The 19,790-nt window shown below is 46.7% G+C and overlaps 1 protein-coding gene across 1 annotated transcript in view; it reads right to left on the bottom strand.

Annotated features, from left to right (window-relative positions):
• Positions 1-19,790, bottom strand: part of GCH1 (GTP cyclohydrolase 1) — a 36,565-nt gene that overhangs the window by 3,403 nt on the left and 13,372 nt on the right. Inside the window, exons 3-5 of the mRNA XM_060270910.2 lie at positions 13,409-13,464; positions 5,061-5,092; positions 2,180-2,264 (exon numbers count right to left, since the gene is read on the bottom strand). Of these exons, the coding sequence (XP_060126893.1) occupies positions 2,180-2,264; positions 5,061-5,092; positions 13,409-13,464 (173 nt within the window). The remainder of the gene's footprint in view (positions 1-2,179; positions 2,265-5,060; positions 5,093-13,408; positions 13,465-19,790) is intronic.

The raw sequence follows: 19,790 nt of genomic DNA, 5'->3' as shown, positions 1-19,790 counted from the left end.
GTCACATCCCCAGCAAAAACAAAAACAAAAAACCACCAACTAAGTAAATGTTTCAGAGGTAAGAGCATGAGAAGAGCTTGCGGGATCAGGCCAATGGCCCATCTTGGTCCAGCAGCCTGTTCTCACATCAGCCAACCAGATATCTGCCTGTGTGGAAAGGCCTGTCAGGGCCGTCTTACCCATAGGTGCTAGGGGTGCGGGGCACCCGGGTCATACCTGCCAAGTTTCTCTCTGAAAAATAAGGGACCGGACCGTAAGTAGCATACCAGAAGTAGCGCGGCGGCCATTTTGGAACTGGGCGGAGCATGCTCAGAAGTGACTTTTAATGCTGCTGTGCCCAGTTCCAAAATGGCCGCCGCACCAGAAGTCGTGCTGCAGCCATTTTGGAACTGGGCACAGCAGCTACAAAAGTCGCTTCTGAGCATGCTCCGCCCAGTTCCAAAATGGCCGCCACGCCAGAATAAACAGGGAAAATCCATTTTTTCGGCTGGGGACAGCCGGGAAAACGGGGGTTTCCCGGGGAAAACGGGAGAGTTGGCAGCTATGACCCGGGTGCCAGGCTCTCAGGGGCGCCAGGCCAAGAGCCCAGGGCCCAAGAGTTGAGTCTGGGGAAGAACCCACCCATCGGTTGGAGCGCCGCGGCGGCCTCCTCTGCTGCAGGCAGCTCTGTGCCGCGAGTTCGGGGGCGACCGAGCCAGCGAGACGCTGAGGAGGCCGGCCGACTTTGCCCTCCTGAGCGCCTGGGACTGGGCAACCGGGGGGGGTGGCGCGCTGGGTAGATCTTTGCACCCCAGTGCCACATATGCTTAAGACAGCCCTGACCCCTGTGCAGGATCCGAGCAGGAGAGCAGCTCTCCCCTTATGAGGTCTCCAGCTGTGAAGGCAAAGCATAGACATTGTGCCTAGTAGCCATTGATAGGCCTCTCCTCTATAACAGTTGCTAATCCTCTTTTAAAGCCATCATATAGATCAGAGTTTTTCCACCTTTTTGACTCCGCAGCTCCCTTGACCAACTGCATTCTTTCTGCAGCTTCCCTTTCCCCCTTTCCTCTTTTTGAGAAAGTAATAATCATGCATAAATGAGAATAAAAATGTGCACCCCACCACAGAGACCATTCCATTGTGACTATCCAACCTCCCAAAATTTCAACACCTCTTGCAATGGTTTGACCCATTTCCATTTTAACAGTACGAATTCTACAAACACCCTCCCTATCTCCTCAAAATCATTTCTCCTGCATATTGCCCGTCTTACCTTAATGGCACATGTTAATTTATCGTTAATAGCTATATCCCACACCTCTTTATACCATCCTTCCATTTCATATTCTGCTTGGCCCTTCCCACTTCCTAGCTATCATAATTCGTGCAGCTGTCAATAAATTTGTGATCAAGTCCTTCCTAGCCTGCGAACCTTCCACCCCGTCGTAAACTGATACGTAATAATGCTACCCCTGGGCCTTATCCTCTTTTAAAGGCAAGAAGGTTGGTGGACAATATTTTCTCATTTTAAAAAAAGTCTGCCATAGAAACACAAAAATCTGCCTTATTCTGAGTCGGACCACTGGTCCATCTACCTCAATACTGTCTGCACTGACTGGCAGCAGCTCTTGGGGCGGGTGGGTGTTTCAGTCAGGAGTCTCTCCCCCGGCTGCACCTGGGGATGGTTTTGGGATTGAACCCGGAACCTTCTGCATGCAAATCAGATGCTAAACCACTGAGCAATGCCCCTCCCACCCACCCCACTTAACCACTGGCCATCCGGGAGCTTACCTTCCAAGTCCCGGACTGCAGAATCCGGGACCGGCAGCCGTGTGACACCGGAAGTTGCGTCGACGTAACTTCCGGTGTCGCTCCGCCCATCTATGGGCACCAAAAATGGCCGACACCGGAAGTTGCGTCTACGCACTTCCAGACATGCGTATATGTGACTTTTGAAGCCGGCGGTGGCCATTTTTGGTGCCCATAGAAGGGCAAATCAGAAAGAAAGAAAAAATTGCCACCGGCAGGAGAAAATAACTGAGAAAAACGGGAGACGAAGTGATACGGGGGACCACCGGGAAAAGGTAAGTAAAAACGGGGTTTCCCCGGGGAAAATGGGGTACTTGGCAGCTATGTCCGGGAGAGAGGGAGCCCTCTCCCCTCTTGGGAAACTCCGCAGAGCTCTGCGCATGCTTACGTCGCTTCAACCACCACCCCAACACCCGCGGGCTGCAAGGCTTCCGTGATGGCGATGGCAATCTGTTTCGTAAGGCGCTCCTGAACTGCAGCGAGGAAAGAAAACAGGGCGGGGGGGGGGGGAGAGAGAGATCTGTAACTCTTACAGGACACCTCTGCAAGTCACATCCATTAGGAAAGGGTTGCTTCGGAGTGCAGCAATGCTTAAAAGCACTGGGTGGTAGAGATTACATTTCAAAATATTTATTTAAACAACCTGAAATCAATGACTTCCCTTCTTCTCTTTCATGAACCAAACCATTCAGTAATCCATTGTTACAACCATAAGAACTTACTTTCAGTGTTGAATTTATCTCAATGCTACCAGTGTTTTTCAATGGACACAATTTTCACCCGTATACTCAGTAAACATTTTCCAAGTCTCCTTTAAACGTACATTCTTTAAACATACATTATTCTATACTGTATGTTAAATCTGCAAGCTGCGCATATTCCATCAGATTAAGTCGCCATTCTTCTTTGGTTGGGACCTTGCTCCTTTTCCATTTGGGGGCTAACAAAACACAGGCCACCATAGTAGCATATAAAAGGTAAAGGGACCCCTGACCATTAGGTCCAGTCGTGACCGACTCTGGGGTTGCGCGCTCATCTCGCATTATTGGCCGAGGGAGCTGGCGTATAGCTTCCAGGTCATGTGGCCAGCATGACAAAGCCGCTTCTGGCAAACCAGAGCAGCACATGGAAACGCCGTTTACCTTCCCGCTATAGCGGTTCCTATTTATCTACTTGCATTTTGATGTGCTTTCGACCAAGGAGCTGGGACCAAGCAACGGGAGCTCACCCCGTCACAGGGATTTGAACCGCCGACCTTCTGATCAGCAAGCCCTAGGCTCAGTGGTTTAGCCCACAGCGCCAATAGTCTTTTTTAACACCTGGGAATTTCCCTCTGAATTATCCCCAACAAAAAGGACTCTGGTTTTTTGGACAGGTGCTTCTAAACATTGTTTCCCAATACTCTTTTACCCTTTTACAAGTCCGCCACATATGATAAAACATACCCTCAACCTCGTTACATCTCCAGCATTTATCTGATTCGGACTTACACGTTTTAGCAAGCCTGCTCGGAGTTAAATACCACCTGTAGATCATTTTCATGTACCGTGTTTCCCCTTTTTTAAGACACCGTCTTATAACTTTTTTCCCTCAAAAAAACACACAGTGGCTTATTTTCAGGGGGTGTCTTTTTTTAAAAAAAGTGCTGGTACAACTGGGACCCACTGGCTCAGGACGCTCAGTGCTCTCTTCTGCGCGCTGCTGGGCGCGTTGTTGGCGCTGCCAGTTCCGAGCGCCTGCAGGGTGGGGTGGGGGTGGCAGTGCTTTAAACCCCCAACCCTGTAGAAAGCAATGGAAGTTATGGACCGTAACAATCCTTAAGAGGCGCAGGTCTTAAAAAACCCCTGGTATCACCCTTGAAGCACAGCCTTCCAAAGTCAGGGGGGAAGAGGTCTGTTTAGACAAAGGAAAGGATCGGGGGTGATTCTGCGCCCTGGGACCCACAGAACTACTTTAAAAATCCCAACCTGAGGGGGGGGGGGTCAAATAGTGAAGCCCCATAGCCCTGTAGCAACAGAAGGCATATTCTGAAGCACCCGAGCTGTTCGGTTCCATAAAAAATCCAGGAATTGTAAAATTAACAACAATAATGGGGGGGCACTCTATCCAAAGAGTTAAGAAGGAATGGGAAAGTGTTGAGTTATATATGGAAAAATATGGAAAGGAAAGTTAGTTAAAGATAAAAAATAAATAATTATCGCAAGGGAAAAAATAACATCATAAAGGGTAATAATATTAAATATAAAATAGACAACACAACAGAAAAAGCAAGTATATGACTAAATGAGATCGCACAGGAGTGAGGGAAGTGGGGAGAGAGGGAGGGGGGTAAGGAAAGGAAGGAGGCAATGGTTGGAGGAGGGTATAGGGGGATGAATTAAAGGAAAATTAAGACTGAGAAGCGCATGGTTTTTGTTTTTTAAAGATGCAAAGGCTTGCAATCAGCCAAAGTATAGAGCCCAACTTCCAGGAGACTGCGATCTACTTGCGGATTTATAAACTGGAGGTGATCTACCCCCGTTTTATTGGTGTTCAGGTCAGAGTTGTTTTTAGAGAGAGGAAATATCCCATTTTTGAGGTTAAAGTAAAAGTTCCTGACCTTTTTTTTTATAATGAGGAAATGCTGCTAAAACTCCCGTTCTTCATTCCACGAAGGGGAGAGGGGGCGGGGCCGGGTGCTCAAAGACAAAAGAAATGGAAAAGGAGATAGCGATCAACCAGCCTCGCATTCATGCAGCAGCCGGGAGAGGCAGGGGCTGCAGCCGAGTGCTGCTTCGCAAACAAACGGGGGAAAGTGCTTAGAACCCAGAGAATCCAGCTGAAAAACACGAAGCAGCAACAGCAATTGCACACACACCATCCCAAGCCAGCACAGTAACCAAGTCCCAAAAGCAAGAAAGGACTCAGCAAACACTGCTGCGGCCGGCGTTGCTGCTGCTGACTCGGGGAGCTCAGTGCTCTCTTCCGCACAGCGCCTATCACTATGGCTTATTTTCCGGGTACGGTTTATATTTCTCAAATGCTTAGAAATGCTGCTATGGCTTATTTTATGACTACGCCTTAAAAAGGGGGAAACACGGTAGTTAGAGCACAGTCGTATTTAGAGTTCTCTTTGGAGGTTGGGGGGGGGGGGACACAAAGCAATGTTTTGTATTTGTTGTATAGCATGAGGCATTACCAATCCTCCAATGGCAGGGTTGTGCAATGACACTATTTCATTTTTATTATAGAGAGAGATATCATTAGGTAGAGCCCAAAGGATTACTCACCTTGTAATCTTCTGCTGTAGATTTCAACAATCCTTTTTAAAAATGGGGGGGGGGGAGAAAAAGAGAAGGCAGCGTTCTGTTACAACGGCACTTTCAAATTGTAGATTTGAAAGCAGATGTCAAACGTACGACCACAAAAAAGCAAGTTTTGGGCATTGACGGAATAGAAATTAATTGATAACAATAAAAACAAACGGGACGCCCTCCCCAAAACACACTTTATCCCTGTTTTTGTATTCCCCCCCCCAATCATCAATCACACAAATTCCCTGTTATGGTCCCACCTGTAAACCATCCCAAGAAATCAAGGTAGACCAGACCAGGTGAATTTCCAGGACTGGGACACTCCCTCCCATGCTAATCTCTTTCAAGGCACCTTAGGAGAATTATGTGCACACTTTCGGTCGCTCCCATCAAAATGAGCAGGACTTCAAACATTCTTAGCTTGGGTTGGGTAGAGACATAGCCACCAACCTGGGTCACGCAAAGGGATTTGCAAAGTGTCTGGAGCTCGGAGGTGGGCAGGGGCAGAGCGTACTAACTGGCAGGGTCAAAAAGTTACTGGAGCAGTCTCTTCTGACCTGCTTGTCAATCCAGACATACGTGTCTCCCGAGACACCTTTTAGCTTCCAGTTCTCAAAACAGCGCATTTAGACGGGGGTCCCACCTGACCAATCAGTTTTGGAGGGGGGAGCAGAAGGTTCTGCTTTCAACTCCAGGCTGAATCCTTCTTGTACCACCTGGGCCTAGTTGCTCGGTGTTGAGAAACAGCACAAACAGAGAGACACGAGATCACACTGATGCAGTTTCCCCCCCTGCCAGAAAAGATCTGTCCCAGGCGCTTCAATGAGAATGCCAGGCAAAGCATTTAGGGAACTGTGCATTGATCCAATTATAGCTCCCAAATTTAATCCGCATGAAAATGCAATTTTTTTTTAAAAAAGTGATTGTTTATTGTTCCAGGGTCATGCCCCCAAGTATACTAACCCGACACATTAGTCCGAGAAATCCTATTAGGAGAGATTATTCTTCTCCTGTTGACAAACCTGATTTGGAGCCCCAAGCAGCTTTAAATAAAATAGGACAAAGAGAAGGTGTGGCTTTTTTTGGTGCAAAGTTACCTGAAGCAAAAGCCAGCTTTGGATAATCAGTTGCAGCACTTACAAATGAAGTAGCAAAACAAAAGCACGGACTTCTCAAATTTGCTGCGTCCCCAATACTCCAAGGTCAGCAGGCTGCAGTCTTGGAAACCTCCACAGCTACTGACTGCAAGAATACTGGCTTCACTCACTGTATTGTTGCAGGTTTGGGGGAGGTCGTTCTGGGTGAAAACCAGGTTCACACCTGTGGTCCTGTTTCTGTGAGGCTGAGATTCCTGTATTGCAGGGGGTTGGACTAGATGACCCTCAGGACCCCTTCCAACTCTACAATTCTATGAACACTGCTGAACTGGCCCAACCAGTTCCTTTGTTACGGCAATGGCCTTAGCTGGCCAGTTAAGGAATTCCATTTACATATCCATTTACATGTTGCCATGGAGACAAATGGGTGAGACTTTTCCCACCTCACCTGGCAGAGATTAAGAAAAATAGGCAGAAGAGGACAGCTGTGTGTGAGGGGAAATGGGGAGGGATGCTGGAAGCTGGAGCAACAGAGATGGACTGTATCCTGATCTGAGCTGAACCCAAACTGTGCCTTGAGGCTCCCCTGGAAACCTAATGGGGAGGCAAGATGGAGCTAGCTTGTTTTCTCCTGTTCTGGAGGGTAGGACTCGAACCCATGGCTTCAAGTTACAAGAAAGAAGATTCCAACTAAAGATTCGGAAAAACTTTCTGGCAGTAAGAGCAGTTCAGCAGTGGAACAGACTCCCACGAGAGGTGGTGGATTCTCCTTCCTCGGAGGCTTTTAAACAGAGGTTGGATGGCCATCTGTCATGGATGCTTTAGCTGAGATTCCTTTAATGCAGGGGGTTAGACTAGATGACCCCTGGGTCCCTTCCAACTCAAAGATTCTACGATTCCAAGATCTCTTGGCATGCTAATGCCATGAACCCTTCCACCTTATGCTTAGGTTACATAGATGTTTAAATAAAGCCATATATCTGCTAGATTTACTCCCATCTGGACGTCGCTACAGGTCTTCATATACAAAATCGGAAAGGCACAGGAACAGTTTTTCCCCTTGTGCCATTAAATTGTTAAATTTGGAGATGTGTCCCGTGTTTCTCCAAAAATAAGACACCATCTTATATTTACTTTTCCTCAAAAAACAAACAAACGGTGTCTTATTTTCAGGGGATGTCTTTTTTGTTTTTTAAGTATGGTACAGTTTAACCTACAAGGTTAAACTGCCTATTACTATGGCTTATTTTCGGGGTATGGCTTATTTTCGGGGTATGGCTTATTTTCGGAGAAGCACGGTAGCTGAAGGGGAGGTCAATTATGGGTGGGTTTCTTTGCTTATTTGTATTGTGAGTGGAACAGTGTGTGTATGTTTACATTGCAATGTAGCCGAAACAAATTCCAAGGATGTTGGAAAATGTACTTTGCCAATAATAAATTATTCTATTCTATTCTATCCTAAAGACACTTCAGTCTCCATTGACCTTCATTCCAAGGAAAGCAAAAGATGGATAAGTGCCAGGACCCCAAGAGTCTCCCGCCACTCAGAGATTGGGGTTCACACAACGCTATGTCAAAACAAAGCGTTCCTAAGCATTGCTTGCACTCCCGAGGCACCATGCAGTATTCCAGCCTTTGGCACCCTACAGAACTACAACTCCCATCAGCCTCAGCATCATACAGCCCTGCTGGCTGGGGCAGATGGGAGTTGTAGCGCAGGGCACCAGGTTGGTGAAGACGGGGGTATTCTAATTGCTCAGAAGTTGTTTGTGTGTGTTTTTTTTAAATGGCCAGGAATCAGACGGAGTTGCCGGCAGATCAAAAGGAAAGAAGGAGCTCTCAATAGCGAGACCGAGTTGTGAACGGGATGTGTTGCATGCGTACGAAGGGAACGGCAGTGGGTGGGTGGCTGTGGCGCACAAGGCCTTTCAATCCATCTACGAATTAATGCAGTTCAGTTTCCAAGGAAAAGGAGAAACCCCCAGAGGGCAGCTGTCGGCACAAACGCCCGGCCGCATCACAGAGCCTGGCACCTGCCATTCACATGCCCACTGAGGAATAGTTGATATCAATGCTCTGCGTGAATGAGCAGAGAATCAGAAGAAGAGGCCTGCTGGATCAGATCGAGAAGCACATGCCGTCCATCATTCCCTCTCCAGGAGGACCCCAATAGATGCATCCAGGAAGCCCACCGGAAGGCAATAGCCCCCTCTCTCTGCTCTGGTTCCCAGCAACCAAGATTCAGAGGCCCGGTCTGTATGTGATGCTTCTGTGCACACCAGGGGTGCGGAGGCCTCCAGTAGGGATGGGGAAATCTCTGAATCTCTAGGGAGCAGCTGCCAGTCAGTGTAAGCAGCACTGAGCTAGGAGGGTGACTCGGTATAAGCCAGCTTTCTGCGTCCCCAGAAGTCTCCTAAATCCTCTGTGCCAGCATAGCAGATGGAGAGGGTATCTGAGTTAAAATAACCAGCTAATCAACTGGTCAGCGAAAATGATTGAATATTTACATACTGTACTGCAAAAGTTAACAGGGAGAGTAAGAGGAAACACTATGCAAAAAGTTAATAAGGAATGGATGGTTTTTTTAAAGAACATCTTAAAAATTATATGGATAAGGTGGATCTCCTGACAGACATAGAATGAATCTAGAAAATGTATAGCAAAACTCGTCTAGAAAAAGAACTGGGAAAAGAGAATAATAAAAATGAAATGCGTACAGATTAATAAATTGTAAAATAGCACAATGAGAAGAGTTGGAAGTCAAACACTATGTTGGGTTTGTATATAGGTAATGTATGTTTTACAGGTATGTATGTAGGTATGGTATGGTATGGTATGGTATGTATTGTTTAAGTTTATGTATAATAAAGATTTTAAAAATTAATAATAATAATAATAATAATAATAATAATAATAATAATAATAATATGGGGACACCTGGGTTCAAGTCCCTGCCAAGCCACAAAGCATTGAGAGTATTCAGGTCAGTTCCTCTGAGCCAGTGTTTCCCAAACTTTTTTCTCTGGGCCACACTTTGAGAATAAAAATTTGTTTGCACTACACCAATTTTAAAATAGGAATATATTGGAAAATGCAACTAGGATTGCCCTCGGTATCGCTTGATGCTCTTGCTTTTGTTTTGAAAAGATATTTGTCCATAGTCTGCAAATAAATAAATAAAAATTTGATACCATACTGAAATGTGTATTTGTGTGTATTTGATTGTGCTTGAAGCGGCCCATCATTCTCTCCTGCCATACCAGTGTGGCATGCCACACGCTTTGAAAACCACTGAAGAAAGGATAAGAACGAACTTGGTGATCCGCTTAAATTAAAGAATGTATAAAGAGAGAATTTTATTAGATAAAAGATGAAGGCACACCTATACCAGGTGGCTTAAAAAATTAACTGAAGAAGAGAAGCAGGTTAAACGTGTAAAGAAAAGCAAGCGACTAGTCATCAACCGGAAGTATTTTATACCTTTTGTATTTTAACTCTTCTCTATCCTGTGTTTTCCTTTCTTTTTCCTTTTCTCTCTTTTTTTTCTCCCCCCCCCACCTCTTTCTTTTCCTTTCTTTGTTCTCATAATTTAAGTCCACAATTTTCTTTTTGGGCTACGGTATTTGAAAATATTTGAGTTATACCTGAGTTATATTTGAGTTATGTTATTCTATGTTATGCTGTGTTTATGTACTATGGGAGTAAGTTATGGTTTCTTTTTATGACTTTTTTCATTTCTAGATCATTCTATGTTATTTTTCTTTTGAATGTTGTCTTATGATATGTAATGTTTTAATAACTGAAATAAAGAACTTTTTAAATTTAAAAAAAGAAAAGAAAACCACTGCTCTAAGCTCTGACATACCTCACAGGGCTGTTGTGTGTGGGTTGTTTCCTCCACATATTACAGATTTGGGGAACGGCATACTGTAGCTGTTTCCCGAAGGCCACCCAGTGAGTAAATGGCCGGAGGAAGATTTAAACTCTGGCCCTGAAGCTCAGTCATGTCACAACATCTTTGACACCGGCCAGGAATCCAGCGAGTGAACATTGTTTAGTGATTTATTGAGTGCTGGGAGACGTGCAGGAAATGACATGTTTTCAGTGCCGTTATTAGCATCAGACGCGAGAGGCCATTCTTGCCAAAAAGTCCTTTCTGTGCTTGGGCAATTTGGGGATAATTGTGTGGAGTGATGCAAACCCATCGATTGGCCAGGAGCAGGGGGCCGATAAATGCATCTGAAGTGAATCCCCCCCCTACACTTGAGGATGAAGGCAAGTGCCGCAAGGCGGGCGAGACGCTGGAGGGTAATTTTAGCACTTGCTCGCCCAGAGACAGACAAAAGCCAGCAATTATGCAGGCTGCCCTCCGGAGCCCCTGTGCCCAGGAAGCCGAGAGCTGAGAGGCAAGTGAGTCACCAAATGCCACAAGGCCAGAAAGTCCCCACTGATGTCAGTAGCAAGCTAAAACAATAAAGAAATTGAGGCTAGTAAGAGGCGAGATGCTGCCACAAGGTTTGAGGAATCAAAGAGCAGACCTGCATCCTGTTTCATGGAGCGATCAAGGGCTCTGCTCTCCCTCCATGGGCAGAGGCAGAAATGCTTCTGAATACAGGTTGCTGGAAACCACAGGAGGGTTTCTTGTGGTCAGATCCTGCTTGTAGGTTTCCCCACAGGCATCTGGCTAGCTCTTGTGAGAACAGGATGCTGGCCTGATCCAGCAGGTCTCTTGTGATGCTCCAACATGGCCAATCGGATGCTTCGGGGGGTAAAGGTAAAGGTAAAGGACCCCTGGACGGTTAAGTCCAGTCAAAGGCGACTATGGGGTTACGGCGCTCATCTCACTTTCAGGCCAAGGGAGCTGGCGTTTGTCCACAGACAGCATCCCGGGCCACGTGGCCAGCAGGACTACGCCGCTTCTGGTGCAATGGGACACTGTGACAGAAGCCAGAGCGCATGGGAATTCTGTTTACCTTCCCACCACAGCAGTACCTATTTATCTACCTGCATTGGTATGCTTTCGAACTGCTAGAAGCATAGAGTTGGAAGAGACCACAAGGGCCATCCAGTCTGACCCCCTGCCAAGCAGGTTGGCAGGAGCTGGGACAGAGCAATGGGAGCTCACTCCGTCGCAGGGATTCGAACCATAGAATCATAGAGTTGGAAGAGACCACAAGGGCCATCCAGTCCAACCCCCTGCCAAGCAGGAAACACCATCAAAGCATTCTTGGCATATGCCTGTCAAGCCTCTGCTTAAAGACCTCCAAAGAAGGAGACTCCACCACAATACTTGGTAGCAAATTCCACTGCCAAACAGCTCTTACTGTCAGGAAGTTCTTCCTAATGTTTAGGTGGAATCTTCTTTCTTGAAGTTTGAATCCATTGCTCCGTGTCCGCTTCTCTGGAGCAGCAGAAAACAATCTTTCTCCCTCCTCCATATGACATCCTTTCATATATTTGAACATGGCTATCATATCACCCCTTAACCTTCTCTTCTCCAGGCTAAACATACCCAGCTCCCTAAGCCGTTCCTCATAAGGCATCGTTTCCAGGCCTTTGACCATTTTGGTTGCCCTCTTCTAGACACATTCCAGCTTGTCAGTATCCTTCTTGAACTGTGGTGCCCAGAACTGGACACAGTACTCCAGGTGAGGTCTGACCAGAGCAGAATACAGTGGTACTATTACTTCCCTTGATCTAGATGCTATACTCCTATTGATGCAGCCCAGAATTGCATTGGCTTTTTTAGCTGCTGCATCACACTGTTGACTCATGTCAAGTTTGTGGTCTACCAAGACTCCTAGATCCTTTTCACATGCACTGCTCTCAAGCCAGGTGTCACCCATCCTGTATTTGTGCCTTTCATTTTTTTTGCCCAAGTGTAGTACCTTACATTTCTCCTTGTTAAAATTCAACCACCTCTGTCGTAGGGATTCTGATCGGCAAGCCCAAGAGGTTGAGTGGTTTAGACCACAGCGCCACTTGCATTTACCTTTGGGGAACCCACAACCAGGCCAATAGCATAACGGCCCCTCTCGCACTCTGCTGCAACTGGAATTGGGTGTGGGGATTGTGCTGAATGGCAGCTATGGGCAGTAAGAACCATCTACCTTTTATGGCCTGCCCATAAAAAGCAAGTCTGGGGTGATACGTCCACTGTTTCCAGGAACTTTTCTCATGGTGAGATTTTTGTGGGCGAGCTGAGAGGCTGTTTGGACCCTCAGTGAGAACCCAGAGGGTGGGTGAGAAGGAAAATGAATTGATCTTGATTTTCACATATTAGTAACTTTGTATTATGTTACAGTTTTATATTTACATGTGTGTTTTTGTAAGCAAAAAAACCTGAGTTGCTTGTCGCTGCTTCGGTTTTTTTGTACACTGCTTAGAGACATTTCTAATATATTGGGTGGTATAGAAATCAAATCACGCAAGCAAACAGTGGCTGTAAAGAAATGTGGAAGGTCAGATTTAATTGAGTTGCTGATTAAAGCAGGAGAATCAACATAAGCAGTACAGACCACAGGTGGATCTACACACAGGGGGGGAAACGCTATAAATAAGTCAGAAATTAAATCGTTATAACAATAGGAAAAAAACACTATGTAAAAACCACATCAAATTTGTTTTGCTCTCTGGTGCCATCTGGTGTTGCATGTTTATAATGAATTCAAAACGTCATATATATTTTTACTAATGTAGCTGAGCTCCATATCAGTCCAAATTGTGAATGGAGGGTTTACTGTTTAAAGACGTTAGCATGTGCTTTGCTATTTCAAATCATTTTTTAATCATTGAATTTGTATCGGGAAATTCCAGGGCCAATTCACAAAAATAAAACTATCCACACAATTTAGGATTATGGAACGACCAACAGCAAAAAGATGGAAGGCAAAGAAAGGACATTAAACCAAGGAGCCCTGAAAGCAGTTTCAACTAAAACACAATGCCTGGGCAAGCAAGGCATTAACAAAGTGGCAAAAAGGCTGAAATGTTGGCCAACGTGCACCTATCAAAATTGCGCAGGGAGGAATTCAATGTAACGCTAAGACAATCGGTCTGTCAGGGCACCTGTCTGTCATCCTGCGAGTGAGTCTCGCCCCAGACTAGGAGGCCAACACACAACAGCACAGCTTCCTGGCATTTAGAAAAGGGTCCGATTATGCAGCTCAAGCTCAAGGGAATCCACTTTAGCAAACAGCATTACTTTAATTACCTGGAAGTTCTTACCTTGCCAGCTTGCTGAGTCCAAGCACCTGTTTGTTAGGGAGGTAGCCTATGTGCACCTAAGAGAGGGAGGGGGGGAAGGATGGGGGAGGAAAGTCATGAAAGAGATCACAAAGGTGCGCGGCTGTCGGGCAAGACCTGGGGGGGTTCATGCATGTGCATCCATGCCGGATCAAGCATGACCCAGGAGTGCGCTTTTGAGCCTGTGCAGGGAAGAGGCAATAATGGTCATGCAAGTTGCCTTAAGAGGCTGAGAAGGACCAGAAAAGTCAACATGCTCGGTGAACTCACTTCCAGTTTGTCTCTGCTTCCTGTAAAGAAGGGAAGCGGCAATCAGAAACCATTATTTGTGAATGCAGTAAGGAGGAATTGGATACATTGGGACATATTTTCTTCTTCTCTTGCAACTTTGGCACTAATGCTAGAAGTCAATTATTGGATGCCCTACAAAGGGAAAGGCTTACGCTCCCACCTATTCAAACATTGTTATCAGATAGTAATGATAAAATTACTTCCGTTGCAGCCGAATTTTTAAGTTCAGTCCATATAGAAAGATTAAGCTATCATAAAGAGGATTAGGGATCTTAGTTAAATAGTAATGCGGCATTATAAAACTGTTATATCCATACCTGCCAAGTTGCTGTCAGAGAAATAAGGGACCGGGCCGGAAATAGCAGACCGGAAGTAGCGCTGCCGCCATTTGGGAACTGGGCGGAGCATGTTCAGAAGTGACTTTTGATGCTGCTTTGCCCAGTTCCAAAATGGCCGCCGCGCCAGAATAAACCGGGGGGAAACAAAAAAATCTGTTTTTTCAGCTAGGAACAGCTGGAAAAACGGGGATTTCCCAGGGAAAATGGGAGACTTGGCAGCTATGGTTATATCATTTATATAAATTGTTTATTATGAGAAGTTTTAATCTATTTCTATGGATTAGTATTGAATTCTAGAGTTAATGATTTAATTAATACAAGTCTTATTTTTTGAGTCCATATTTTAAATATTTTATATAGAATACTTTCAAAAAGTATTGGTCTGTTATGCCTAATAAAGGTTATTGAATTGAATTGAACCATTCAAAGTAGGCTTCCAAAAGAGCCGAGAAGATTGCTTGGGAGGTCTAAGAACGGCGACACAAATCCGTTTGACACGCTGCTGCACGGAGCTGGTTTTTAAACAGCTGAGGACTTCAATGGGTCACAAGAACATAAGAGAGTGCTGGATCAGACCAACAGTCCACCTAGTCTAGCATCCTGTTCTCACAGTGGCCAACAGTGTGATACCTACAAGCAGGATCCGAGCACAAGAGCCCTCTCCGCCCTCCTGTGATTTGCAGAAACTGGTATTCAGAATCATTGCTTCTTCCAGTTCTGGAGGTTCATAGCCATGGATAGTCCCAGCCTCCAGAACTTTTGCGGCCTTTGGAAAAAACTTCTCTCTCTCTCTCTTTTTTTTTAAAAAAGGGGGGAATAAGGCAGAAGGTTATTGCTCACAGAAAGTTCTATGCCTTTCTGTGCTTATACTGAACAATCACAGCTTCCCGCAAAGAATTGCAGATACCTTTTTTCCCCCACCCCAAAGGTGTGTAGATTCTCTGTAAATGTTATGCAAGAAAAACTTTTAAAAAAAATGATTTTAAAAAAAAAATCTCTGTAAATCTCATACCTACTCAGAACTACATAAATCATTTCTTTCTATTTTTTAAGTTTTTTATTTATATTTTTCAACTTTACACATTTCATTAGTTTTACAATCAATTTAACATTTCCAAATTTTGACTTCCTTCCCCCTCTTCCTGTGGCTCCTTAAATTAATTTGTTTATGTCTTCTGCATACTCAAGTTCATTTAACTTGCTCGTTTATATACCTACTGTAAATATATACTCTTATAAAACTGCAGGTTATGACATTAATCCTGCTAATGTTTCATATGTTCACAATTTATCTGCAAATATTCAAGAAACCATTTCCATTCTTTTATTTAAAAAAGTTTGTTATCTTGATTTCTTATGCTTCCGGCAAGTTTCGCCATTACATAAATCGTTTCCCCTATGTTTCCTAGATAGAGAGAAGAGCTATTAAATTAGATTATTATTAATGATATTTTATTTCCAAATGTAAAGGCGAAGGCTTCTTTAATGAATGTAAGAAGAGTTGGGCTGCTGGATCAGGCCCAAAGGACATCTAATTCAGGGTTCTTTTCTCTCAGTGGCCAGCCAGATGCCCCGACGGGGAGCCCCAAAGCAGGACCCGAGTTCAAAAGACGGTCCCCTCTACTTGCGATGGCTCCCAGCAACTGGTACCCAGAAGCACACTGCCCTCCAAGTGGGGGGGGGAAACAGACAGTGGTTGTGTCTGCGTGATCAAAGCATCGGGAAAAGCCCCACTGAACATGGAGCTGCAAGAAGGGACAAATTGTCCCCTGCCAAATTAGCTGGAACTACTTAGAAAGGAAAAATAACAATAACAATTAGGAAAGCCACAGAATGTACTTTCTCTGGAGAGAGAATAATCTTACGGGCGCCACAGTGCCATTGTTTTATGAGGGAAGAAAGGAGGAAAGAACAAGCATCAGGGCCCAAGTTTGGAGGTTGGAGAGCAGAAAGAAAATACCCCCCCCCAAAAAAAACCTCTTCTTCTCTAGAGCAGACGTCAGCTGCTTGCCAGGCCCCAGAAAGAAATCCACAATCGTGGTTGCCACTGATGTCATCCTGGCTGTCATAATAATAATAATAATAATAATAATAATAATAATAATAATAATAAATTTATTATTTACTAGTGTCATTCAGCCCGTTTAGAAAACGGGCGCTAGAAAAGTGTGGGCACTCTGCACACACTCAGAGGCGTTGCTGCCCGACAATGAGTTCCGGAGCGAGCACCGCTCCCGCCGCTGGGAAAAGGGGGTAGGGAGGCGAGACAAAGGGAAGAGGGGGCTGATTCGAGGGGAGGGTGGCGAAGGAGAGAGCCCCCTATTCTTCCCCTCACTACACAAAGGTTTCCCCCCTTCCTTCCCCCAGCGCCGGCCAAGCCCTCCTGCCGCCGTCCCCTCACACACACACGGTCTCACCTAAACCTGCCTTTGTGGGCGCCTGGCAGCCCGCCCTTCGCCCTCCGCTTCGGCGGAGGAGAGAGGGACAGCCCTCTGCTCACGCCCAGAGGCACAGGGGGCGGGCACGGCAAGCAGCGCCTGGCCTTGAAGGGCAGGCCCCTCACGGAGGGAAAGCGCGTGAGGGGAAGGCGCGAGGGGAGGCGGAGTCCGGCGCCTGGAACCTAGCCGCCTCCCTCAGCCATGGTGTGCTTCGGCGCAGGCTTCGCCTACGACGACGACGACGGGGGAAAGCCTGGCCGCCGGAGCTGCAGCAGCAGGAGCCGGAGGACTGGGAGTCTTTGGCGGGGGCGACCGGCTGGCCCGTCCCCTGCCCAGGTGCGGGGAGAAGAAGCGGAGGCTGCCTCGCCTCGGACTCCCGCCGGCTGGGTAGCGCTCAGGGAAGGGCCTGGAGTGGACGGGAGGCCGCCTTTCCTTCCTTGGATCCCCACACCTGAGGGGCTTGAGGAAGGCCCCGGAGCCCGATGCCGCCATCTTGGTCCGCCGCTGCTGGGACCTGTCCTTGCTGGACGCACACACGTGCAAGCTCTCCCCCCCCCCCCGCCGCCGCCGCCAACGGCAGCCGCAGGGAAACGGTAGGTGGGGGGGAGAGCGCGTGTGCGTGTGCGTCCAGTCTCTGCGTCCAATCCGTGTGTCCCTGGGGCACATGCGCAGTACCCCAGGGTCACACACTTTATATATATAGATACCCCGCCCATCTGGCTGGATCTCCCCAGCCACTCTGGGCGGCTTGCAACAGAAATATTAAAACACAATAATATTTAGCCTGAGCAATGCAAGAAACTGCCTTAGACAGAGTCAGACCACTGGCCCATCTTCCTCAGTATTGTCTGCACTGACTGGCAGCAGCTCTCTGGAGTTTCAGACTTTGGGGGAAGCCACGACTGTTTAAAGTGGCACTAAACTGCTTCGAATGTGTAATGCAGATGGGGCCAGATACAGCCCCCCCCCCACCCTCGTTTCTCAGGCCTGACCATAACTAAGCCTATGCACAAAAGTGATCTTCTAAAAAAAAAAAAAAAGTCACTTTGCATGTTGATTCCCTGTTTATCTCTGCCTCGTTTCCAGAGTGTTTCATTTTTGATTGTTAAGTTCGTTGAGGCATGGACCTGCCCCGCTTATTGCCTACAATGCACACTGAGCATGTTGTGTAAATAATAGTAGTAGTAGTAATAATAATAATAATTTATTTTGATCCACTCTGGGCGGCTCCCAACAGAATATTAAAAGCACAATAAAACATCAAACATTTAAAACTTCCCTAAACAGGGCTGCCTTCAGATGTCTTCTAAAAGTCAGATAGCTGTTTATTTCCTTGACATCTGATGGGAGGGCTTTCCACAGGGCGGGTGCCACCACCGAGAAGGCCCTCTGCCTGGTTCCCTGTAAGTTCAGTGAGGGAAACGCCAGAAGCCCTCGGTGCTGGATCTCAGTGTCCGGGCTGAACAATGGGGGTGGAGATGCTCCTTCAGGTATACTGGGCCGAGGCTGCTTAGGGCTTTTAAGGTCAGCACCAACACTTTGAATTGTGCTCAGAAACGTACTGGGAGCCAATGTAGGTCTTTCAGGACCAGCGTTATGTGGTCCGGACAGCTGCTCCCAGTCACCAGTCTGGCTGCCGCATTCTGGATTAATTGTAGTTTCCGGGTCACCTTCAAAGGTAGCCCCACGTAGAGCGCATTGCAGTAGTCCAAGTGGGAGATAACTAGAGCATGCACCACTCTGGCGAGACAGTCTGCAGGCAGGTAGGGTCTCAGCCTGCGTACCAGATGGAGCTGATAGACAGCAATTAAACCATAATCATGCAAGAAGGTGCAAAGCCTTGCCAGAGATTTGGGGCACTATCCTGCTTCCTCTCTGCCTGTATTTTCTCCTCCCACAGCAATGGGGGAAGAGTCTTTTTTGCTCCCCCAGCTGTTTCCTTATTGTTTGGGGGGGGGAAAGCTCCTCTTTGTTAAAAAATATGAAAAGTAAGCAGAAGTTTATTGCTCACAGCAGGTTCTGTGCTCCTGCGATGATGCCTTTTTAACTGACGGTTCGTGTGACCTGGAAGAGATCAGAGCTTATGTCCAGGGCAATCAGGTTTAATGCACAGACATCTGCCCTCGAGGAAGGCTGCTGGTACGAAGGGCTTTGAAATGAAATGTCAGAAGCTATGATGAAGGAGGCAAAGACCAGCGCGAAGAGGGGGGGGGCGACCTTTCCAGAGGGAAGTCGGCAAAGACTTCGGCAAGGAAAGGTCTCCAGAAACTGCATTGGGAGGATTTACAGGGAGACATCAGAGAGAGACTCTCTCTCTCTCTCTCTCTCCACACACACACACACACCAGCCGTTCTCGAAAAACATGGATCTTGAAAGCGCAACAAGTGAGTTACGCTTTCACGTCCTGGAAACAGCTCGTTTGAGACCTCCTCTGTTTACCAGCACCCACTCGCTTTGCAAAACTCACTTTGAGGCAAAGCAAATTGTACTAAGTGACCAAAGAGACGCAATTTCAACTTGTGCCATTTATCCTCTTTTACGCAATTCGGGTTTCCTTGGCTCCTAAGTTTGGGTTTCTGAATCCAGCACTGGAAAAGCTGTCTGCCGACACTGAGCCCACCCCACCCCGCCTCCAGACACCAGTTGCCGGCTGGATCAGTGCTGAGCTCTGCACCAACATTTGCTTGGTTCCAAGTGGCAATTCTGGGCAGAAAATTCAGCAGCAGGTGAAACAGAGCCGCAGGTGAAACTAACATGCAATGCAGCCCTTGGGGGTCGCCCCCATGTGGCTAAGGTCAACACTTTGCTTCTCGCATAATACCAAACACTACCCATGTATCCTGTTCCATGAGGACTAGAAAGACAGCCCTATGTTGTAATGTAGTGGTTAGAGTAGGGTTTCCCAAGCTGTTTCTCCAGTTTTTTTTGGACTACAATCCCCATCATCCCTGACCACTGGTCCTGCTAGCTAGGAATGATGGGAGTTTTAGTCCAAACCAGCTGGAGACTTCCCAAGTTTGGGAAACGCTGGGTTAAGCGTTTCGGACTGGAACCTGGGAGAGACCAGGGTTCAAATCCCCCCCACTCGGCCATGAAGCTCGCTAGGTGTGACTTTGGGCCTGTCACTGCCTCCTCTCAGCCTGGCCTACCTCACAGGGTTGTTGTGTGGATTGAATGGGGAGAGGGAGAACCGTGTATGTTTCCATGAGCTCCTGGGAGGGAAAAGGTGGGATTTACATGAAAATCCATTGGTCCATGGGGTCACGAAGAGTCGGACACGACTAAACGACTAAACA

The sequence above is a fragment of the Zootoca vivipara genome, chromosome 1 (assembly GCF_965207765.1).
Source record: "Zootoca vivipara chromosome 1, rZooViv2.hap1.1, whole genome shotgun sequence".
In the NCBI taxonomy this organism is placed as follows: domain Eukaryota; kingdom Metazoa; phylum Chordata; class Lepidosauria; order Squamata; family Lacertidae; genus Zootoca; species Zootoca vivipara.
Note: the sequence above shows the minus strand (reverse complement) of the source record. Positions and strands in the feature narration are given on the sequence as shown.